This window comes from Acipenser ruthenus, unplaced genomic scaffold (genome assembly GCF_902713425.1).
Source record: "Acipenser ruthenus unplaced genomic scaffold, fAciRut3.2 maternal haplotype, whole genome shotgun sequence".
Lineage (NCBI taxonomy): Eukaryota > Metazoa > Chordata > Actinopteri > Acipenseriformes > Acipenseridae > Acipenser > Acipenser ruthenus.
Genome location: NW_026707733.1, coordinates 631 through 18,540, shown reverse-complemented (window position 1 = coordinate 18,540; position 17,910 = coordinate 631). Strand labels below are relative to the sequence as shown.

The following is a 17,910-nucleotide window of genomic DNA, read 5'->3' as shown; positions in this document are numbered from 1 at the left end:
CAATGCTTCCCTATGCTTTACCACACCTCTCTGTGCTTTACAATGCTTCCCTATGCTTTACCACACCTCTCTGTGCTTTACAATGCTTCCCTATGCTTTACCAGACCTCTCTGTGCTTTACAATGCTTCCCTATGCTTTACCAGACCTCTCTGTGCTTTACAATGCTTCCCTGTGCTTTACCAGATCTCTATGTGCTTTACAATGCTTCCCTGTGCTTTACCATACCTCTCTGTGCTTTACAATGCTTCCCTGTGCTTTACCACACCTCTCTGTGCTTTACAATGCTTCCCTATGCTTTACCACACCTCTCTGTGCTTTATTACACTTTGTCTGTCTGTCTCTCTGTCTGTCTCTCTGTCTGTGTGTCTGTCTGTCTGTCTAGTTTTTAACTGTTCTTATCTCGTAGAAATCACATGATTTCTCTTCAATCGAACCTCCATTCCAAATTAAACAATTCTTTGAACCTTCGGGACGGTTTATTTAATCAAAGTGAGATAAGAGATTTGTTTTGTAAGAGACAGGGACAGGGGGGACGACCGGACACTCCTGCTAGTTTAGCGAGGAGACAGACAGGCGTCCTGTACCATAAGAGACAGGGACAGGGGGGTGGACTGGACTGATATTCAGTGTAATTTAAGGATATTCAAACTTATAGAAACGGTGTTTTTTGTGGCTCAGTGTTTGAGCATTTTAATTCAGGGCAGATTTTGTTTGTTTGTTCATCTGTGAGTAAATATTAGAGACTTACCGGAACTTATTACAGATTAACCAGCCCTCCCCTCGCCAGCCAATCACAGAGGAGGTCAGCAGCCTCTCGGACAGGACTGAGAGAGGGAGAGAGGGAGGGAGAAAATAACACAGAGCAACACAGCGTTCAGCAACTCACTGGAGTGCAAGAGAACTGGTAAGACTGAGAGTCTGTCTGTGTGTCTGCCTGTCTGTCTGTCTGGCTGTGCGTCTGTGCGTCTGTCTGTCTGTGCGTCTGTGTGTCTGTCTGTCTCTCTGTCTGTGTGTGTTTGTGTGTGTGTGTCTGTCTGTCTGTCAGCTGTGTGTCCGTGTGGCTGTGTGCCTGTCTGTTTGTGCGTCCGTGTGTCTGTGTGTCTGTCTGTCTGTGCGTCCGTGTGTCTGTGTGTCTGTCTGTCTGTCTGTCTGTGCGTCCGTGTGTCTGTGTGTCTGTCTGTGTGTCTGTCTGTCTGTGCGTCCGTGTGTCTGTGTGTCTGTCTGTCTGTCTGTCTGTGCGTCCGTGTGTCTGTCTGTCTGTGCGTCCGTGTGTCTGTCTGGCTGTGCGTCTGTGTGTCCGTGTGTCTGTCTGTCAGTCTGGCTGTGCGTCCGTGTGTCTGTCTGGCTGTGCGTCTGTGTGTCTGTCTGTCTCTCTGTCTGTGTGTGTTTGTGTGTGTCTGTCTGTCTGTCTGTCAGCTGTGTGTCCGTGTGGCTGTGTGCCTGTCTGTTTGTGCGTCCGTGTGTCTGTCTGGCTGTGCGTCCGTGTGTCTGTGTGTCTGTCTGTCTGTGCGTCCGTGTGTCTGTGTGTCTGTCTGTCTGTGCGTCCGTGTGTCTGTGTGTCTGTCTGTCTGTCTGTCTGTGTGTCCGTGTGTCTGTGTGTCTGTCTGTTTGTGCGTCCGTGTGTCTGTGGGTCTGTGTGTCTCTCTGTCTGTGTGTGTGTGTGTCTGTCTGAGAGTTTGTGTGTCTGTCTATGAATGATTGTGTGTGTCTGGTTGTGAGTGTTTGTGTAACAGTCAGTCCGTCAGTCAGTCAGTTTGTCAGTCTGTCTGTCTGTCTGTCTCTGTGTTTAAGACCCGACTTGACAGAGTTCTGAGATCAGTCAGCTGCTCAGAACCGGACCAGCTCTGACGGGCTGAACAGAATCTTCTCAATCGCTCGGGAACTTTCAGAAATACTCTTGTGTTCCCTTATCTGTCTGTCTGTCTGTCTGTCTGTCTGTCTGTCTGATTCTCCTGTGTTTCAGAATGCGAGCGTGATGACATCACAAAGCCCTTTGATTCCGCTGCTGGTGACGCTGCTGTCGCTAGGCAGATTTTCATCAGGCCAGGTAATCGATTACATACAGTATAAAGTATTGCCATGTCTTTTAATGTGCTTTACAATGCTTCCCTATGCTTTACCAGACCTCTCTGTGCTTTACAATGCTTCCCTATGCTTTACCACACCTCTCTGTGCTTTACAATGCTTCCCTATGCTTTACCAGACCTCTCTGTGCTTTACAATGCTTCCCTATGCTTTACCACACCTCTCTGTGCTTTACAATGCTTCCCTATGCTTTACCAGACCTCTCTGTGCTTTACAATGCTTCCCTATGCTTTACCAGACCTCTATGTGCTTTACAATGCTTCCCTATGCTTTACCAGACCTCTCTGTGCTTTACAATGCTTCCCTATGCTTTACCACACCTCTCTGTGCTTTACAATGCTTCCCTATGCTTTACCAGACCTCTCTGTGCTTTCACTGTGGGAAGCTTTTATAAGAGAAATATAACTATGCTTTATTACACTTTCATCTCTGTCTCTGTGTTCTACAGTCGGCAGATCATACAGAGATTCGGGTTTGGCCGGGTGGTTCCGTGACTCTACCTTGTCTGGTACCGGCGGGCTCCATCAACGGTACTTCTTTCAAGTGGCTGAAGCAGAGTTTTGCCATCGCCGGCACGGACACAACCACGCAAAACGCCAGAGTGTCGACAGGGAAAGATTACTCCCTCGAGATCAAAAACACGACACCCCAAGACTCCGACATTTACACCTGCGTCGTCTCTGATGCAGAACAGAGGAGTGAGGCTCCCGTGCGTCTGACTGTGGGTGAGGATCGCTCAGATAACCATCTTTAAAATCCATTCTCTCACCTCTTATTAGCTTTATTAACAGGATCACCGGCCCCTCCCTTTAAAGGAGCGCTGACCATCTTTAAAATCCATTCTCTCACCTCTTATTAGCTTTATTAACATGATCACCGGCCCCTCCCTTTAAAGGAGCGCTGCCCATCTTTAAAATCCATTCTCTCACCTCTTATTAGCTTTATTAACATGATCACTGGTCCCTCCCTTTAAAGGAGCGCTGACCATCTTTAAAATCCATTCTCTCACCTCTTATTAGCTTTATTAACATGATCACCGGCCCCTCCCTTTAAAGGAGCGCTGACCATCTTTAAAATCCATTCTCTCACCTCTTATTAGCTTTATTAACATGATCACTGGTCCCTCCCAATTATTTAAGACTTTTAAAAGGAGTCAAACTTCTGAAATCTTTATTTATCTATTTATTTATTTATGTATTTATTTTTTAAATGAACGGTGACAGATCCAGCGTCGAGGGTCCTTCACACCCCACGCGGCACGGTCAGTATTCACAGAATATCCTGAGGGCTAATTTGTCTTTTTCACAGCAACTGATCTGCAGCAGACCCCGCGTCTTGTGACTGTACACCCGGGCGATTCTTTCACTGTGAGCTGCAAGGAGCCGCTAGAAACGCCCTTGGGACCCATCCGATTATACCTGTTGAATGCCGCCGGTTCAGAGACCCTCGTCTCCACGTTTATGAAGAACAGAGGGGTGGAAAACCATCCCAGAGCGAGCATGACGTCCAGGGGAGATGGAGAATGGGTCTTCGAAGTTATGGGAGTGACAGCCGCGGACGAGGGCGATTATATCTGCAGGAAGTTTAGGAAAATTAGTGGCAAAGAAGACGAGGTGATCGGACAGGGAGAGAAAACCAAGCTGGTTGTGGGTGAGATCGCCTTGTTGTTTTTATTATTATTATACAGTAAAATAACAGAAAAAAATGCAATAGTTATAAAAATCTAACAGTGACAGTAATTTACCAAACCTCCTGTTTTAATGTGAGCTTCTCTTAATGTGAGAAACGCTTGAAGAGGAAGCGGAGGGGTTCAGATAAACCCAGCGAGGCTCGTCCCCCTCGCTCTGCTGCATCTGTTTAAATAACGCGGCTGTCTTTTCTCTTTTCATCGTTCACATCCTGACAGCTTTTTACACTTAGAAAGTCTGTTTCAGAGCTCTTTTTTGAAATGTCTGCTCCGGTGCTCTGACAGGGTCAGGATCATCGCCCGCGTTGTCAAAACAGACAGCGATAACGATCCCGGATGAGGCGCGGAACAGGAAAGCCGGATCTCTTGCTGTTCTGTGTTTTATTTGCTCTTCCTGCAGTGATTTAGAGGACAGATCTCAAACCCCCCAGAGCACTAGAGCAGACATTTCAAAAAGAGCCCTGAAACAGACTTTAAAGCTCTAAGTGTAAAAAGCTGTCAGGATGTTAACAACTGTTAACGACAGGTGCGTTATTTTTTGTATTTGTCAGAACGTGGAAAATATAGCGAAGGGCGTTATATTAAAAATAAAGATTATTATTATTATTATTATTATTATTATTATTATTATTATTTGTTGTATATAAACATGTCTCTCTCATGAGTTCCTGTCTGGTTGCATTCTTCTTAATAACAGCAGATCAATAAAATTTGAACACCTCCCCCGTTCTCTCTCTCTCTCTCTCTCTCTCTCTCTCTCTCTCTCTCTCTCTCTCTCTCTCTCTCTCTCTCTCTCTCTCTCTCTTTTTCACACACATTTTCAAACACTTATTTATTTTATTTTTTGGCTTTTTGTCTCTTTGCAGGAAATAGATTTCCTGTTTCCTCTCCTCTCTCTCTCTCTCTGGTTGTGTCTCAACCCAGTATAACTCAGGGCTCTGTGATTGGCACAGAGGAGGGAGAGGTCACTGTACCCTGCACTGTGACAGAGGCTCCTCCAGGACCAGTGAGATGGTACAGGGACACTGGCAGAGGCAGACAGTATCTTTACTCTCCATCCTCCCCTCCGCCCAATGAGAGAAACGACCCCCGTGTGTCTCTTGTACATCATCACCACGCCACAGATCTCTCCATTCGAATTGTGAACCTGAACCTGCGTGACTCAGGAACGTATTACTGTGAGAAATACAGAGGGATTGATGTGACCCTCATTGCTAGCGGCTCAGGGAGCAGGCTGCGTGTGCAAGGTGAGTGTGTGGCTCTCTGATCACTTCTAGTATCTTTGCTGTGGCTCCTGTAGCGCACAGACATGTCAGGTGATTCTGGTCCAGCTGAATCTACAGCAGGCATTGTGAGCACAGCTCCTAGTGTCTTTACAGTGCTGTTAATCATTTACATCTACAGCAGGCATTGTGAGCACAGCTCCTAGTGTATTTACAGTGCTGTTAATCATTTACTGTGCAGATCAGAGTCTTGGATCTCCATTGTAGACTGTATTAAACAAAACAGTTGTTTTGAATACGACCCCTAACCCTGTCTCCTCTCTCCTCTCTCCTCTCCACTCTCTCCTCCCCCTCTCCACTCTCCACTCTCTCCTCTCTCCTCTCTTCTCTCTACTCTCTCCTCTCTATCTGTCCTCTCTCCTCCACTCTCTCCTCTCCTCTCTCATCTCCCTGTTCCTTCTCTCTCTAGCTCTGCCTCCACCCATTATAACTCAGGACCCAGACCCTGTGACTGGCACAGAGGAGGGTGAGGTCACTGTACGCTGCACCCTGTCCAGAGTGGGTGCTGCAGGACCAGTGAGATGGTACAGGGGCACTCTCAGAGACAGACAGCATCTCTACTCTACAGCAGCCCCTCTACCCAATGAAAGCAACGACCCCCGTGTGTCCAGAGTACATCCAGACCACCCCACAGATCTCTCCATTCGAATTGTGAGGCTGACCCTGCGTGACTCAGGAACTTATTACTGTGAGAAATACAGAGGGTTTGATGGGTCCCAAATAGCTGGGGGTGCATTCACCTGGCTGCGTGTGCAAGGTGAGTGTGTGGCTCTCTGATCACTGCTAGTATCTTTGCTGTGGCTCCTGTAATCATTTACATCTACAGCAGGCATTGTGAGCACAGCTCCTAGTGTCTTTACAGTGCTGTTAATCATTTACATCTACAGCAGGCATTGTGAGCACAGCTCCTAGTGTCTTTACAGTGCTGTTAATCATTTACATCTACAGCAGGCATTGTGAGCACAGCTCCTAGTGTCTTTACAGTGCTGTTAATCATTTACATCTACAGCAGGCATTGTGAGCACAGCTCCTAGTGTCTTTACAGTGCTGTTAATCATTTACATCTACAGCAGGCATTGTGAGCACAGCTCCTAGTGTCTTTACAGTGCTGTTAATCATTTACATCTACAGCAGGCATTGTGAGCACAGCTCCTAGTGTCTTTACAGTGCTGTTAATCATTTACATCTACAGCAGGCATTGTGAGCACAGCTCCTAGTGTCTTTACAGTGCTGTTAATCATTTACATCTACAGCAGGCATTGTGAGCACAGCTCCTAGTGTCTTTACAGTGCTGTTAATCATTTACATCTACAGCAGGCATTGTGAGCACAGCTCCTGGTGTCTTTACAGTGCTGTTAATCATTTACATCTACAGCAGGCATTGTGAGCACAGCTCCTAGTGTCTTTACAGTGCTGTTAATCATTTACATCTACAGCAGGCATTGTGAGCACAGCTCCTAGTGTCTTTACAGTGCTGTTAATCATTTACATCTACAGCAGGCATTGTGAGCACAGCTCCTAGTGTCTTTACAGTGCTGTTAATCATTTACATCTACAGCAGGCATTGTGAGCACAGCTCCTAGTGTCTTTACAGTGCTGTTAATCATTTACATCTACAGCAGGCATTGTGAGCACAGCTCCTAGTGTCTTTACAGTGCTGTTAATCATTTACATCTACAGCAGGCATTGTGAGCACAGCTCCTAGTGTCTTTACAGTGCTGTTAATCATTTACATCTACAGCAGGCATTGTGAGCACAGCTCCTAGTGTCTTTACAGTGCTGTTAATCATTTACATCTACAGCAGGCATTGTGAGCACAGCTCCTAGTGTCTTTACAGTGCTGTTAATCATTTACATCTACAGCAGGCATTGCGAGCACAGCTCCTAGTGTCTTTACAGTGCTGTTAATCATTTACATCTACAGCAGGCATTGCGAGCACAGCTCCTAGTGTCTTTACAGTGCTGTTAATCATTTACATCTACAGCAGGCATTGTGAGCACAGCTCCTAGTGTCTTTACAGTGCTGTTAATCATTTACATCTACAGCAGGCATTGTGAGCACAGCTCCTAGTGTCTTTACAGTGCTGTTAATCATTTACATCTACAGCAGGCATTGTGAGCACAGCTCCTAGTGTCTTTACAGTGCTGTTAATCATTTACATCTACAGCAGGCATTGTGAGCACAGCTCCTAGTGTCTTTACAGTGCTGTTAATCATTTACATCTACAGCAGGCATTGTGAGCACAGCTCCTAGTGTCTTTACAGTGCTGTTAATCATTTACTGTGGAGATTAGAGTCTCAGATCTCCACTATAGACTGTATTAAACAAAAGGGCTGTTCTGAATGCGACCCCTAACCCTAACCCTCACTCTCTTCTCACCTTTTAAAGTCTGTTTTAGGGCTCCTGAGTGACGCATCCTGTAAAGGCGCTCCGTGTGGAGTGCAGGATGCGCCCCCTATAGTCTGGAGGTCGCCGGTTCGAGTCCAGGCTATTTCACTGCCGACTGAGGACTGGAGCTCCCAGGGGGCGGTGCTCAATTGGCCGAGCGTCGCCCGGGGGGAGGGAGGGTTTAGGTCGGCCAGGGTGTCCTCTGCTCACCAGCGCCCCTTGTGGTCTGGCCGGGCGCCTGCGGGCTTGCCTGTAAGCTGCCCAGGAGCTGCGTTGTCCTCCGACGCTGTAGCTCTGAGGCGGCTGCACGGTGAGTCTGCAGCTTGTAAAGAAGCGGGCGGCTGACGGCACACGCTTCTCTCTCTCTCTCTCTCTCTCTCTCTCTCTCTCTCTCTCTCTCTCTCTCTCTCTCTCTCACATTTCACAACACTTATTTATTTTATTTTTTGGGTTTATGTCTCTTTGCAACCACCTGGCTTCTGTTTTGTTCACTGAAATGGATTTCCTGCTTCCTCTCCTCTCTCTCCAGAGCGCTCTCCTATCAGTATAACTCAGGACCCAGACCCTGTGAATGGCACAGAGGAGGGTGAGGTCACTTTACCCTGCACCCTGTCCAGAGTGGGTCCTCCAGGACCAGTGAGATGGTACAGGGACACTGGCAGCGGCAGACAGTATCTCTACTCTACATTCCCCCTTCCGCCCAATGAGAGAAACGACCCCCGTGTGTCTCAAGTACATCAAAACAACCCCACAGATCTCTCCATTCGAATTGTGGACCTGAACCTGCGTGACTCAGGAATGTATTACTGCTACAAATACAGAGGGTTTGAAGAGATCCCCATTGCTAGCGGCTCAGGGAGCAGGCTGAGTGTGCAAGGTGAGTGTGTGGCTCTCTGGTCACTTCTAGTATCTTCACTGTGGCTCCTGTAGCGCACAGACATGTCAGGTGATTCTGGTCCAGCTGAATCTACAGCAGGCATTGTGAGCACAGCTCCTAGTGTCTTTACAGTGCTGTTAATCATTTACATCTACAGCAGGCATTGTGAGCACAGCTCCTAGTGTCTTTACAGTGCTGTTAATCATTTACTGTGCAGATCAGAGTCTTGGATCTCCACTATAGACTGTATTAATCAAAAGGGCTGTTTTGAATATGACCCCTAACCCTAACCCTAACTCTCTCCTCTATTCACTCCCTCCTCTCTATCTCTCCTTTCTCCTCTCTCCTCTCCCCCTCTCCTCTCCCATGTTCCTGCTCTCTCCTCTCTCTCCAGTGATCCCTCCTCCCATTATAACTCAGCCCCCACACTCTGTGACTGGCACAGAGGAGGGTGAGGTCACTTTACCCTGCACCCTGTCCACAGTGGGTGCTTCAGGACCAGTGAGATGGTACAGGGGCACTCTCAGAGACAGACAGCATCTCTACTCTACAGCAGCCCCTCCACCCAATGAAAGCAACGACCCCCGTGTGTCCAGAGTACATCCAGACCACCCCACAGATCTCTCCATTCGAATTGTGAACCTGACCCTGCGTGACTCAGGAACTTATTACTGTGACAAATACAGAGGGTTTGATGGGTCCCAAATAGCTGGGGGTGCAGGGACCTGGCTGCGTGTGCGAGGTGAGTGTGTGGCTCTCTGATCACTTCTAGTATCTTCACTGTGGCTCCTGTAGCGCACAGACATGTCAGGTGATTCTGGTCCAGCTGAATCTACAGCAGGCATTGTGAGCACAGCTCCTAGTGTCTTTACAGTGCTGTTAATCATTTACATCTACAGCAGGCATTGTGAGCACAGCTCCTAGTGTCTTTACAGTGCTGTTAATCATTTGCATCTACAGCAGGCATTGTGAGCACAGCTCCTAGTGTCTTTACAGTGCTGTTAATCATTTACATCTACAGCAGGCATTGTGAGCACAGCTCCTAGTGTCTTTACAGTGCTGTTAATCATTTACATCTACAGCAGGCATTGTGAGCACAGCTCCTAGTGTCTTTACAGTGCTGTTAATCATTTACATCTACAGCAGGCATTGTGAGCACAGCTCCTAGTGTCTTTACAGTGCTGTTAATCATTTACATCTACAGCAGGCATTGTGAGCACAGCTCCTAGTGTCTTTACAGTGCTGTTAATCATTTACATCTACAGCAGGCATTGTGAGCACAGCTCCTAGTGTCTTTACAGTGCTGTTAATCATTTACATCTACAGCAGGCATTGTGAGCACAGCTCCTAGTGTCTTTACAGTGCTGTTAATCATTTACATCTACAGCAGGCATTGTGAGCACAGCTCCTAGTGTCTTTACAGTGCTGTTAATCATTTACTGTGGAGATTAGAGTCTCAGATCTCCACTATAGACTGTATTAAAACTAACCCTAACTCTCTCCCCTCCTCACTCTCTCCCCTTCCTTCTTCCCTCTTCTCTATCCTCTCTCCTCTCCCCTCTCCACTCTTTCCCCTCTCCTCTCTCTCCTCCACTCTCCTCTCCCTCTCTCCTCACCACCCTTTCTTCTCTCCTCTCCACCCTGCCTTCTCTCCTCTCGTTCTCCTCTCCACTCTCTCCTCTCCTCCCTGCTCTCCTCTCTCTGTCCCTCTCTCCCCTCTCCCCCACTCTCTCCTCTCCCATGCTCCTGCCCTCTCCTCTCTCTCCAGAGATCCCTCCTCCCATTATAACTCAGGACCCAGACTCTGTGACTGGCACAGAGGAGGGTGAGGTCACTGTACCCTGCACCCTGTCCACAGTGGGTCCTGCAGGACCAGTGAGATGGTACAGGGGCACTGGCAGCGGCAGAGAGTATCTCTACTCTACAGACCCTCTGCCCAATGAGAGCAACGACCCCCGTGTGTCCAGAGTACATCCAGACCACCCCACAGATCTCTCCATCCAAATTGTGAACCTGACCCTGAGTGACTCAGGAACGTATTACTGTGAGAAATACAGAGGGTTTGATGGGTCCCTCATTGCTGTGGGCACAGGGAGCAGTGTGCGAGGTGAGTGTGTGGCTCTCTGATCACTTCTAGTATCCTTCACTCCTAACCCTGCAGAATCACAGAATCATCTTCAGCCTCCTTCCCTCCCTCCCAGTCCCTCATCAGCTCTAACCACTAGAGCCAGCCTCCCTCCCTCCCTCCCAGTCCCTCCTTCCCAGTCCCTCCTCAGCTCTAACCACTAGAGCCAGCCTCCCTCCCTCCCTCCCTCCCAGTCCCTCCTCAGCTCTAACCACTAGAGCCAGCCTCCCTCCCTCCCTCCCAGTCCCTCCTCATCTCTAACCACTAGAGCCAGCCTCCCTCCCTCCCTCCCAGTCCCTCCTCAGCTCTAACCACTAGAGCCAGCCTCCCTCCCTCCCAGTCTCTCCTCAGCTCTAACCACTAGAGCCAGCCTCCCTCCCTCCCTCCCAGTCCCTCCTCAGCTCTAACCACTAGAGCCAGCCTCCCTCCCTCCCTCCCAGTCCCTCCTCAGCTCTAACCACTAGAGCCAGCCTCCCTCCCTCCCTCCCAGTCCCTCCTCAGCTCTAACCACTAGAGCCAGCCTCCCTCCCTCCCTGCCAGTCTCTCCTGAGCTCTAACCACTAGAGCCAGCCTCCCTCCCTCCCTCCCAGTCCCTCCTCAGCTCTAACCACTAGAGCCAGCCTCCCTCCCTCCCTCCCAGTCCCTCCTCAGCTCTAACCACTAGAGCCAGCCTCCCTCCCTCCCTCCCAGTCCCTCCTGAGCTCTAACCACTAGAGCCAGCCTCCCTCCCTCCCTCCCAGACCCTCCTCAGCTCTAACCACTAGAGCCAGCCTCCCTCCCTCCCAGTCCCTCCTCAGCTCTAACCACTAGAGCCAGCCTCCCTCCCTCCCAGTCTCTCCTCAGCTCTAACCACTAGAGCCAGCCTCCCTCCCTCCCTCCCAGTCCCTCCTCAGTTCTAACCACTAGAGCCAGCCTCCCTCACTCCCAGTCCCTCCTCAGCTCTAACCACTAGAGCCAGCCTCCCTCCCTCCCAGTCCCTCCTCAGCTCTAACCACTAGAGCCAGCCTCCCTCCCTCCCTCCCAGTCCCTCCTCAGCTCTAACCACTAAAGCCAGCCTCCCTCCCTCCCTCCCAGTCCCTCCTCAGCTCTAACCACTAGAGCCAGCCTCCCTCCCTCCCTCCCAGTCCCTCCTCAGCTCTAACCACTAAAGCCAGCCTCCCTCCCTCCCTCCCAGTCCCTCCTCAGCTCTAACCACTAGAGCCAGCCTCCCTCCCTCCCTCCCAGTCCCTCCTCAGCTCTAACCACTAGAGCCAGCCTCCCTCCCTCCCTCCCAGTACCTCCTCAGCTCAAACCAAAAGCAAACCACTAAAACTGAACAAAGGAGATTGTCTCAGCATAAAAAGTGATCAAAAAGATCAAAATGTGCTACCTTATTATTATTATTATTATTATTATTATTATTATTATTATTATTATTATTATTATTATTATTAACAGCGACTCCGCCGCGTTGCCACGGATACGAGAAGGCCTGGCTGCCGTGCGTGGACGGCCCCTCCCCCTCTGGGAAGGCGATTCTAGGCGAGTCTCTGTCGGAGTTCTCTGTGAGTCTGTACCGCGCTGTCGCACACGCCCAGACCAGCACGCGCAACCTCTTCTTCTCCCCGCTCAGCGTCGCCATGGCGCTCTCACACCTCCTGCTGGGTGAGTCCCGCCACTGCACCCTGCGGAGACAGGGTATCAATGGACTGGTGAGGGATAGGGTTAGGTGCTGGGGTTAGGGGTTGGGGTTGGGGTTAGTGTTGGGGTTGGGGTTGGGGTTGGGGTTGTGGTTGGGGTTGGGGTTAGTGTTGGGGTTGGGGTTAGTGTTGGGGTTGGGGTTGGGGTTAGTGTTGGGGTTGGGGTTAGTGTTGGGGTTGAGGTTAGTGTTGGGGTTGGGGTTAGTGTTGGGGTTGGGGTTGGGGTTAGTGTTGGGGTTGGGGTTAGTGTTGGGGTTGAGGTTAGTGTTGGGGTTGGGGTTAGTGTTGGGGTTGGTGTTGGGGTTGGGGTTAGTGTTGGGGTTGAGGTTAGTGTTGGGGTTGAGGTTAGTGTTGGGGTTGGGGTTAGTGTTGGGGTTCGGGTTAGTGTTGGGGTTGGGGTTAGTGTTGGGGTTGAGGTTAGTGTTGGGGTTGGGGTTAGTGTTGGGGTTGGGGTTAGTGTTGGGGTTGAGGTTAGTGTTGGGGTTGGGGTTAGTGTTGGGGTTAGTGTTGGGGTTGGGTTTAGTGTTGGGGTTGGGGTTGGGGGTTAGGTTTGGGGTTGGGGTTAGTGTTGGGGTTCGGTTTAGTGTTGGGGTTGAGGTTAGTGTTGGGGTTGGGGTTAGTGTTGGGGTTGAGGTTAGTGTTGGGGTTGGGGTTAGTGTTGGGGTTGGGGTTGGGGTTAGTGTTGGGGTTGGGGTTAGTGTTGGGGTTGAGGTTAGTGTTGGGGTTGAGGTTAGTGTTGGGGTTGAGGTTAGTGTTGGGGTTGGGGTTAGTGTTGGGGTTAGTGTTGGGGTTGGGGTTAGTGTTGGGGTTCGGGTTAGTGTTGGGGTTAGTGTTGGGGTTCGGGTTAGTGTTGGGGTTGGGGTTAGTGTTGGGGTTGAGGTTAGTGTTGGGGTTGAGGTTAGTGTTGGCGTTGAGGTTAGTGTTGGGGTTGGGGTTAGTGTTGGGGTTGGGGTTGGGGTTAGTGTTGGGGTTGGGGTTAGTGTTGGGGTTGGGGTTAGTGTTGGGGTTGGGGTTGGGGTTGGGGTTGGGGTTGGGGTTGGGGTTGAGGTTAGTGTTGGGGTTGGGGTTAGTGTTGGGGTTGGGGTTAGTGTTGGGGTTGGGGTTAGTGTTGGGGTTGGGGTTAGTGTTGGGGTTAGTGTTGGGGTTGGGGTTGGTGTTGGGGTTGAGGTTAGTGTTGGGGTTGAGGTTAGTGTTGGGGTTGAGGTTAGTGTTGGGGTTGAGGTTAGTGTTGGGGTTGAGGTTAGTGTTGGGGTTGGGGTTAGTGTTGGGGTTGGGGTTAGTGTTGGGGTTGGGGTTGGGGTTAGTGTTGGGGTTGAGGTTAGTGTTGGGGTTGGGGTTAGTGTTGGGGTTGGGGTTAGTGTTGGGGTTGGGGTTAGTGTTGGGGTTAGTGTTGGGGTTGAGGTTAGTGTTGGGGTTGGGGTTAGTGTTGGGGTTGAGGTTAGTGTTGGGGTTGAGGTTAGTGTTGGGGTTGGGGTTAGTGTTGGGGTTGGGGTTAGTGTTGGGGTTGGGGTTAGTGTTGGGGTTGGGGTTAGTGTTGGGGTTGGGGTTAGTGTTGGGGTTGAGGTTAGTGTTGGGGTTGGGGTTAGTGTTGGGGTTGAGGTTAGTGTTGGGGTTGAGGTTAGTGTTGGGGTTGGGGTTAGTGTTGGGGTTGAGGTTGGTGTTGGGGTTTGGGTTGAGGTTAGTGTTGGGGTTGGGGTTAGTGTTGAGGTTAGTGTTGGGGTTGAGGTTAGTGTTGGGGTTGGGGTTAGTGTTGGGGTTGAGGTTAGTGTTGGGGTTGGGGTTAGTGTTGGGGTTGAGGTTGGTGTTGGGGTTTGGGTTGAGGTTAGTGTTGGGGTTGGGGTTAGTGTTGAGGTTAGTGTTGGGGTTGAGGTTAGTGTTGGGGTTGAGGTTAGTGTTGGGGTTGAGGTTAGTGTTGGGGTTGGGGTTAGTGTTGGGGTTAGGGTTGGGGTTAGTGTTGGGGTTCGGGTTAGTGTTGGGGTTGAGGTTAGTGTTGGGGTTGAGGTTAGTGTTGGGGTTGAGGTTAGTGTTGGGGTTGAGGTTAGTGTTGGGGTTGAGGTTAGTGTTGGGGTTGGGGTTAGTGTTGGGGTTAGTGTTGGGGTTGAGGTTAGTGTTGGGGTTGGGGTTAGTGTTGGGGTTAGTGTTGGGGTTGAGGTTAGTGTTGGGGTTGGGGTTAGGTTTGGGGTTGAGGTTAGTGTTGGGGTTGAGGTTAGTGTTGGGGTTGAGGTTAGTGTTGGGGTTGAGGTTAGTGTTGGGGTTGGGTTAGTGTTGGGGTTGAGGTTAGTGTTGGGGTTGAGGTTAGTGTTGGGGTTGAGGTTAGTGTTGGGGTTGAGGTTAGTGTTGGGGTTGGGGTTAGGTTTGGGGTTGAGGTTAGTGTTGGGGTTGGGGTTAGTGTTGGGGTTAGGTTTGGGGTTGGGGTTAGTGTTTGAATCCCACTCTCCCCTCTGTGTAGGAGCGCGTGGCGATGCCCAGACTGCCCTGGAGGAGGCGCTGTTTCTCCCCCAGAATTTCGAGTGCCTGCATAAGGAGCTGAGAAGCCTGTCCTCCCGAAACCTCCTGACTGCATCGCAGATCTACGTGAGGCCGGGTGAGAGCGCCCATCTGTGTGTGTGTGTGTGTGTGTGTGCGTGTGAGTGTGTGAGCCTGTGTGTGATTTACCAGACCTCTCTGTGCTTTACAATGCTTCCCTATGCTTTACCAGACCTCTCTGTGCTTTACAATGCTTCCCTATGCTTTACCAGACCTCTCTGTGCTTTACAATGCTTCCCTATGCTTTACCAGACCTCTCTGTGCTTTACAATGCTTCCCTATGCTTTACCAGACCTCTGTGTGCTTTACAATGCTTCCCTATGCTTTACCAGACCTCTCTGTGCTTTACAATGCTTCCCTATGCTTTACCAGACCTCTCTGTGCTTTACAATGCTTCCCTATGCTTTACCAGACCTCTCTGTGCTTTACAATGCTTCCCTATGCTTTACCAGACCTCTCTGTGCTTTACAATGCTTTCCTATGCTTTACCACACCTCTCTGTGCTTTACAATGCTTCCCTATGCTTTACCAGACCTCTCTGTGCTTTACAATGCTTCCCTATGCTTTACCAGACCTCTCTGTGCTTTACAATGCTTCCCTATGCTTTACCAGACCTCTCTGTGCTTTACAATGCTTCCCTATGCTTTACCACACCTCTCTGTGCTTTACAATGCTTCCCTATGCTTTACCACACCTCTCTGTGCTTTACAATGCTTCCCTATGCTTTACCAGACCTCTCTGTGCTTTACAATGCTTCCCTATGCTTTACCAGACCTCTCTGTGCTTTACAATGCTTCCCTATGCTTTACCAGACCTCTCTGTGCTTTACAATGCTTCCCTATGCTTTACCAGACCTCTCTGTGTTTTACAATGCTTCCCTATGCTTTACCACGCTTTCACTGTGCTTTATTACACTTTGCTGTGCTTTTACTATGAGCCTGTCTGTCTGTCTGTCTGAATTGTTAATTATTATTATTATTATTATTATTATTATTATCATTATTATTATTATTATTATTTTTAGGTCTTGAACTGCAGGAGTTCTTCAAGGACCAATCGAAAGAGTTCTACGGGGAGGGGCCTCAGCTGCTGACCAATGACAGCGAAGCGAACGTGAGGATGGTCAACGAGTGGGTGGCTGAGCACACGGAACACAAGATCACGCGCCTGGTGGACGACGTGCCGGCAACCACTGAGCTGCTGCTGCTGAACGCAATCTACTACCAAGGTACTGTCACAGGAAACAGCAGAGCCTGTCTGTCTGCAATGCAATCTAATACCAGGGCACTGTCACAGGAAACAGCAGAGCCTGTCTGTCTGCAATGCAATCTAATACCAGGGCACTGTCACAGGAAACAGCACAGCCTGTCTGCAATGCAATCTAATACCAGGGCACTGTCACAGGAAACAGCAGAGCCTGTCTGTCTGCAATGCAATCTAATACCAGGGCACTGTCACAGGAAACAGCAGAGCCTGTCTGTCTGCAATGCAATCTAATACCAGGGCACTGTCACAGGAAACAGCACAGCCTGTCTGTCTGCAATGCAATCTAATACCAGGGCACTGTCACAGGAAACAGCAGAGCCTGTCTGTCTGCAATGCAATCTAATACCAGGGCACTGTCACAGGAAACAGCACAGCCTGTCTGTCTGCAATGCAATCTAATACCAGGGCACTGTCACAGGAAACAGCAGAGCCTGTCTGTCTGCAATGCAATCTAATACCAGGGCACTGTCACAGGAAACAGCAGAGCCTGTCTGCAATGCAATCTAATACCAGGGCACTGTCACAGGAAACAGCACAGCCTGTCTGTCTGCAATGCAATCTAATACCAGGGCACTGTCACAGGAAACAGCAGAGCCTGTCTGTCTGCAATGCAATCTAATACCAGGGCACTGTCACGGGAAACAGCAGAGCCTGTCTGCAATGCAATCTAATACCAGGGCACTGTCACGGGAAACAGCAGAGCCTGTCTGTCTGCAATGCAATCTAATACCAGGGCACTGTCACAGGAAACAGCAGAGCCTGTCTGTCTGCAATGCAATCTAATACCAGGGCACTGTCACAGGAAACAGCAGAGCCTGTCTGTCTGCAATGCAATCTAATACCAGGGCACTGTCACAGGAAACAGCACAGCCTGTCTGTCTGCAATGCAATCTAATACCAGGGCACTGTCACGGGAAACAGCAGAGCCTGTCTGTCTGCAATGCAATCTAATACCAGGGCACTGTCACAGGAAACAGCAGAGCCTGTCTGCAATGCAATCTAATACCAGGGCACTGTCACAGGAAACAGCACAGCCTGTCTGTCTGCAATGCAATCTAATACCAGGGCACTGTCACAGGAAACAGCACAGCCTGTCTGTCTGCAATGCAATCTAATACCAGGGCACTGTCACAGGAAACAGCACAGCCTGTCTGTCTGCAATGCAATCTAATACCAGGGCACTGTCACGGGAAACAGCAGAGCCTGTCTGTCTGCAATGCAATCTAATACCAGGGCACTGTCACAGGAAACAGCACAGCCTGTCTGTCTGCAATGCAATCTAATACCAGGGCACTGTCACAGGAAACAGCACAGCCTGTCTGTCTGTCTGCAATGCAATCTAATACCAGGGCACTGTCACGGGAAACAGCAGAGCCTGTCTGTCTGCAATGCAATCTGATACCAGGGCACTGTCACAGGAAACAGCAGAGCCTGTCTGTCTGCAATGCAATCTAATACCAGGGCACTGTCACAGGAAACAGCAGAGCCTGTCTGTCTGCAATGCAATCTGATACCAGGGCACTGTCACAGGAAACAGCAGAGCCTGTCTGTCTGCAATGCAATCTAATACCAGGGCACTGTCACAGGAAACAGCAGAGCCTGTCTGCAATGCAATCTAATACCAGGGCACTGTCACAGGAAACAGCAGAGCCTGTCTGCAATGCAATCTAATACCAGGGCACTGTCACAGGAAACAGCAGAGCCTGTCTGTCTGCAATGCAATCTAATACCAGGGCACTGTCACAGGAAACAGCAGAGCCTGTCTGTCTGCAATGCAATCTAATACCAGGGCACTGTCACAGGAAACAGCACAGCCTGTCTGCAATGCAATCTAATACCAGGGCACTGTCACAGGAAACAGCACAGCCTGTCTGTCTGCAATGCAATCTAATACCAGGGCACTGTCACAGGAAACAGCAGAGCCTGTCTGTCTGCAATGCAATCTAATACCAGGGCACTGTCACAGGAAACAGCAGAGCCTGTCTGTCTGCA

General features: G+C 49.8%; 1 protein-coding gene across 3 annotated transcripts; it reads left to right on the top strand.

Moving 5' to 3' along the window:
* Positions 1-795: 795 nt before the first annotated feature.
* LOC131728119 (hemicentin-1-like) lies at positions 796-15,880 on the top strand (the record flags this gene model as incomplete). 3 transcript variants are annotated; one of them, XM_059019313.1, is given in 12 exon segments in its annotated part: positions 796-905; positions 1,965-2,048; positions 2,535-2,811; positions 3,395-3,736; positions 4,640-5,020; positions 5,466-5,813; positions 7,975-8,322; positions 8,717-9,064; positions 10,091-10,429; positions 11,885-12,091; positions 14,576-14,710; positions 15,677-15,880. In XM_059019313.1, coding segments are annotated over 11 exon segments (3,001 nt in total), but the record flags the coding sequence as incomplete, so codon positions are not given.
* Positions 15,881-17,910: the final 2,030 nt, after the last annotated feature.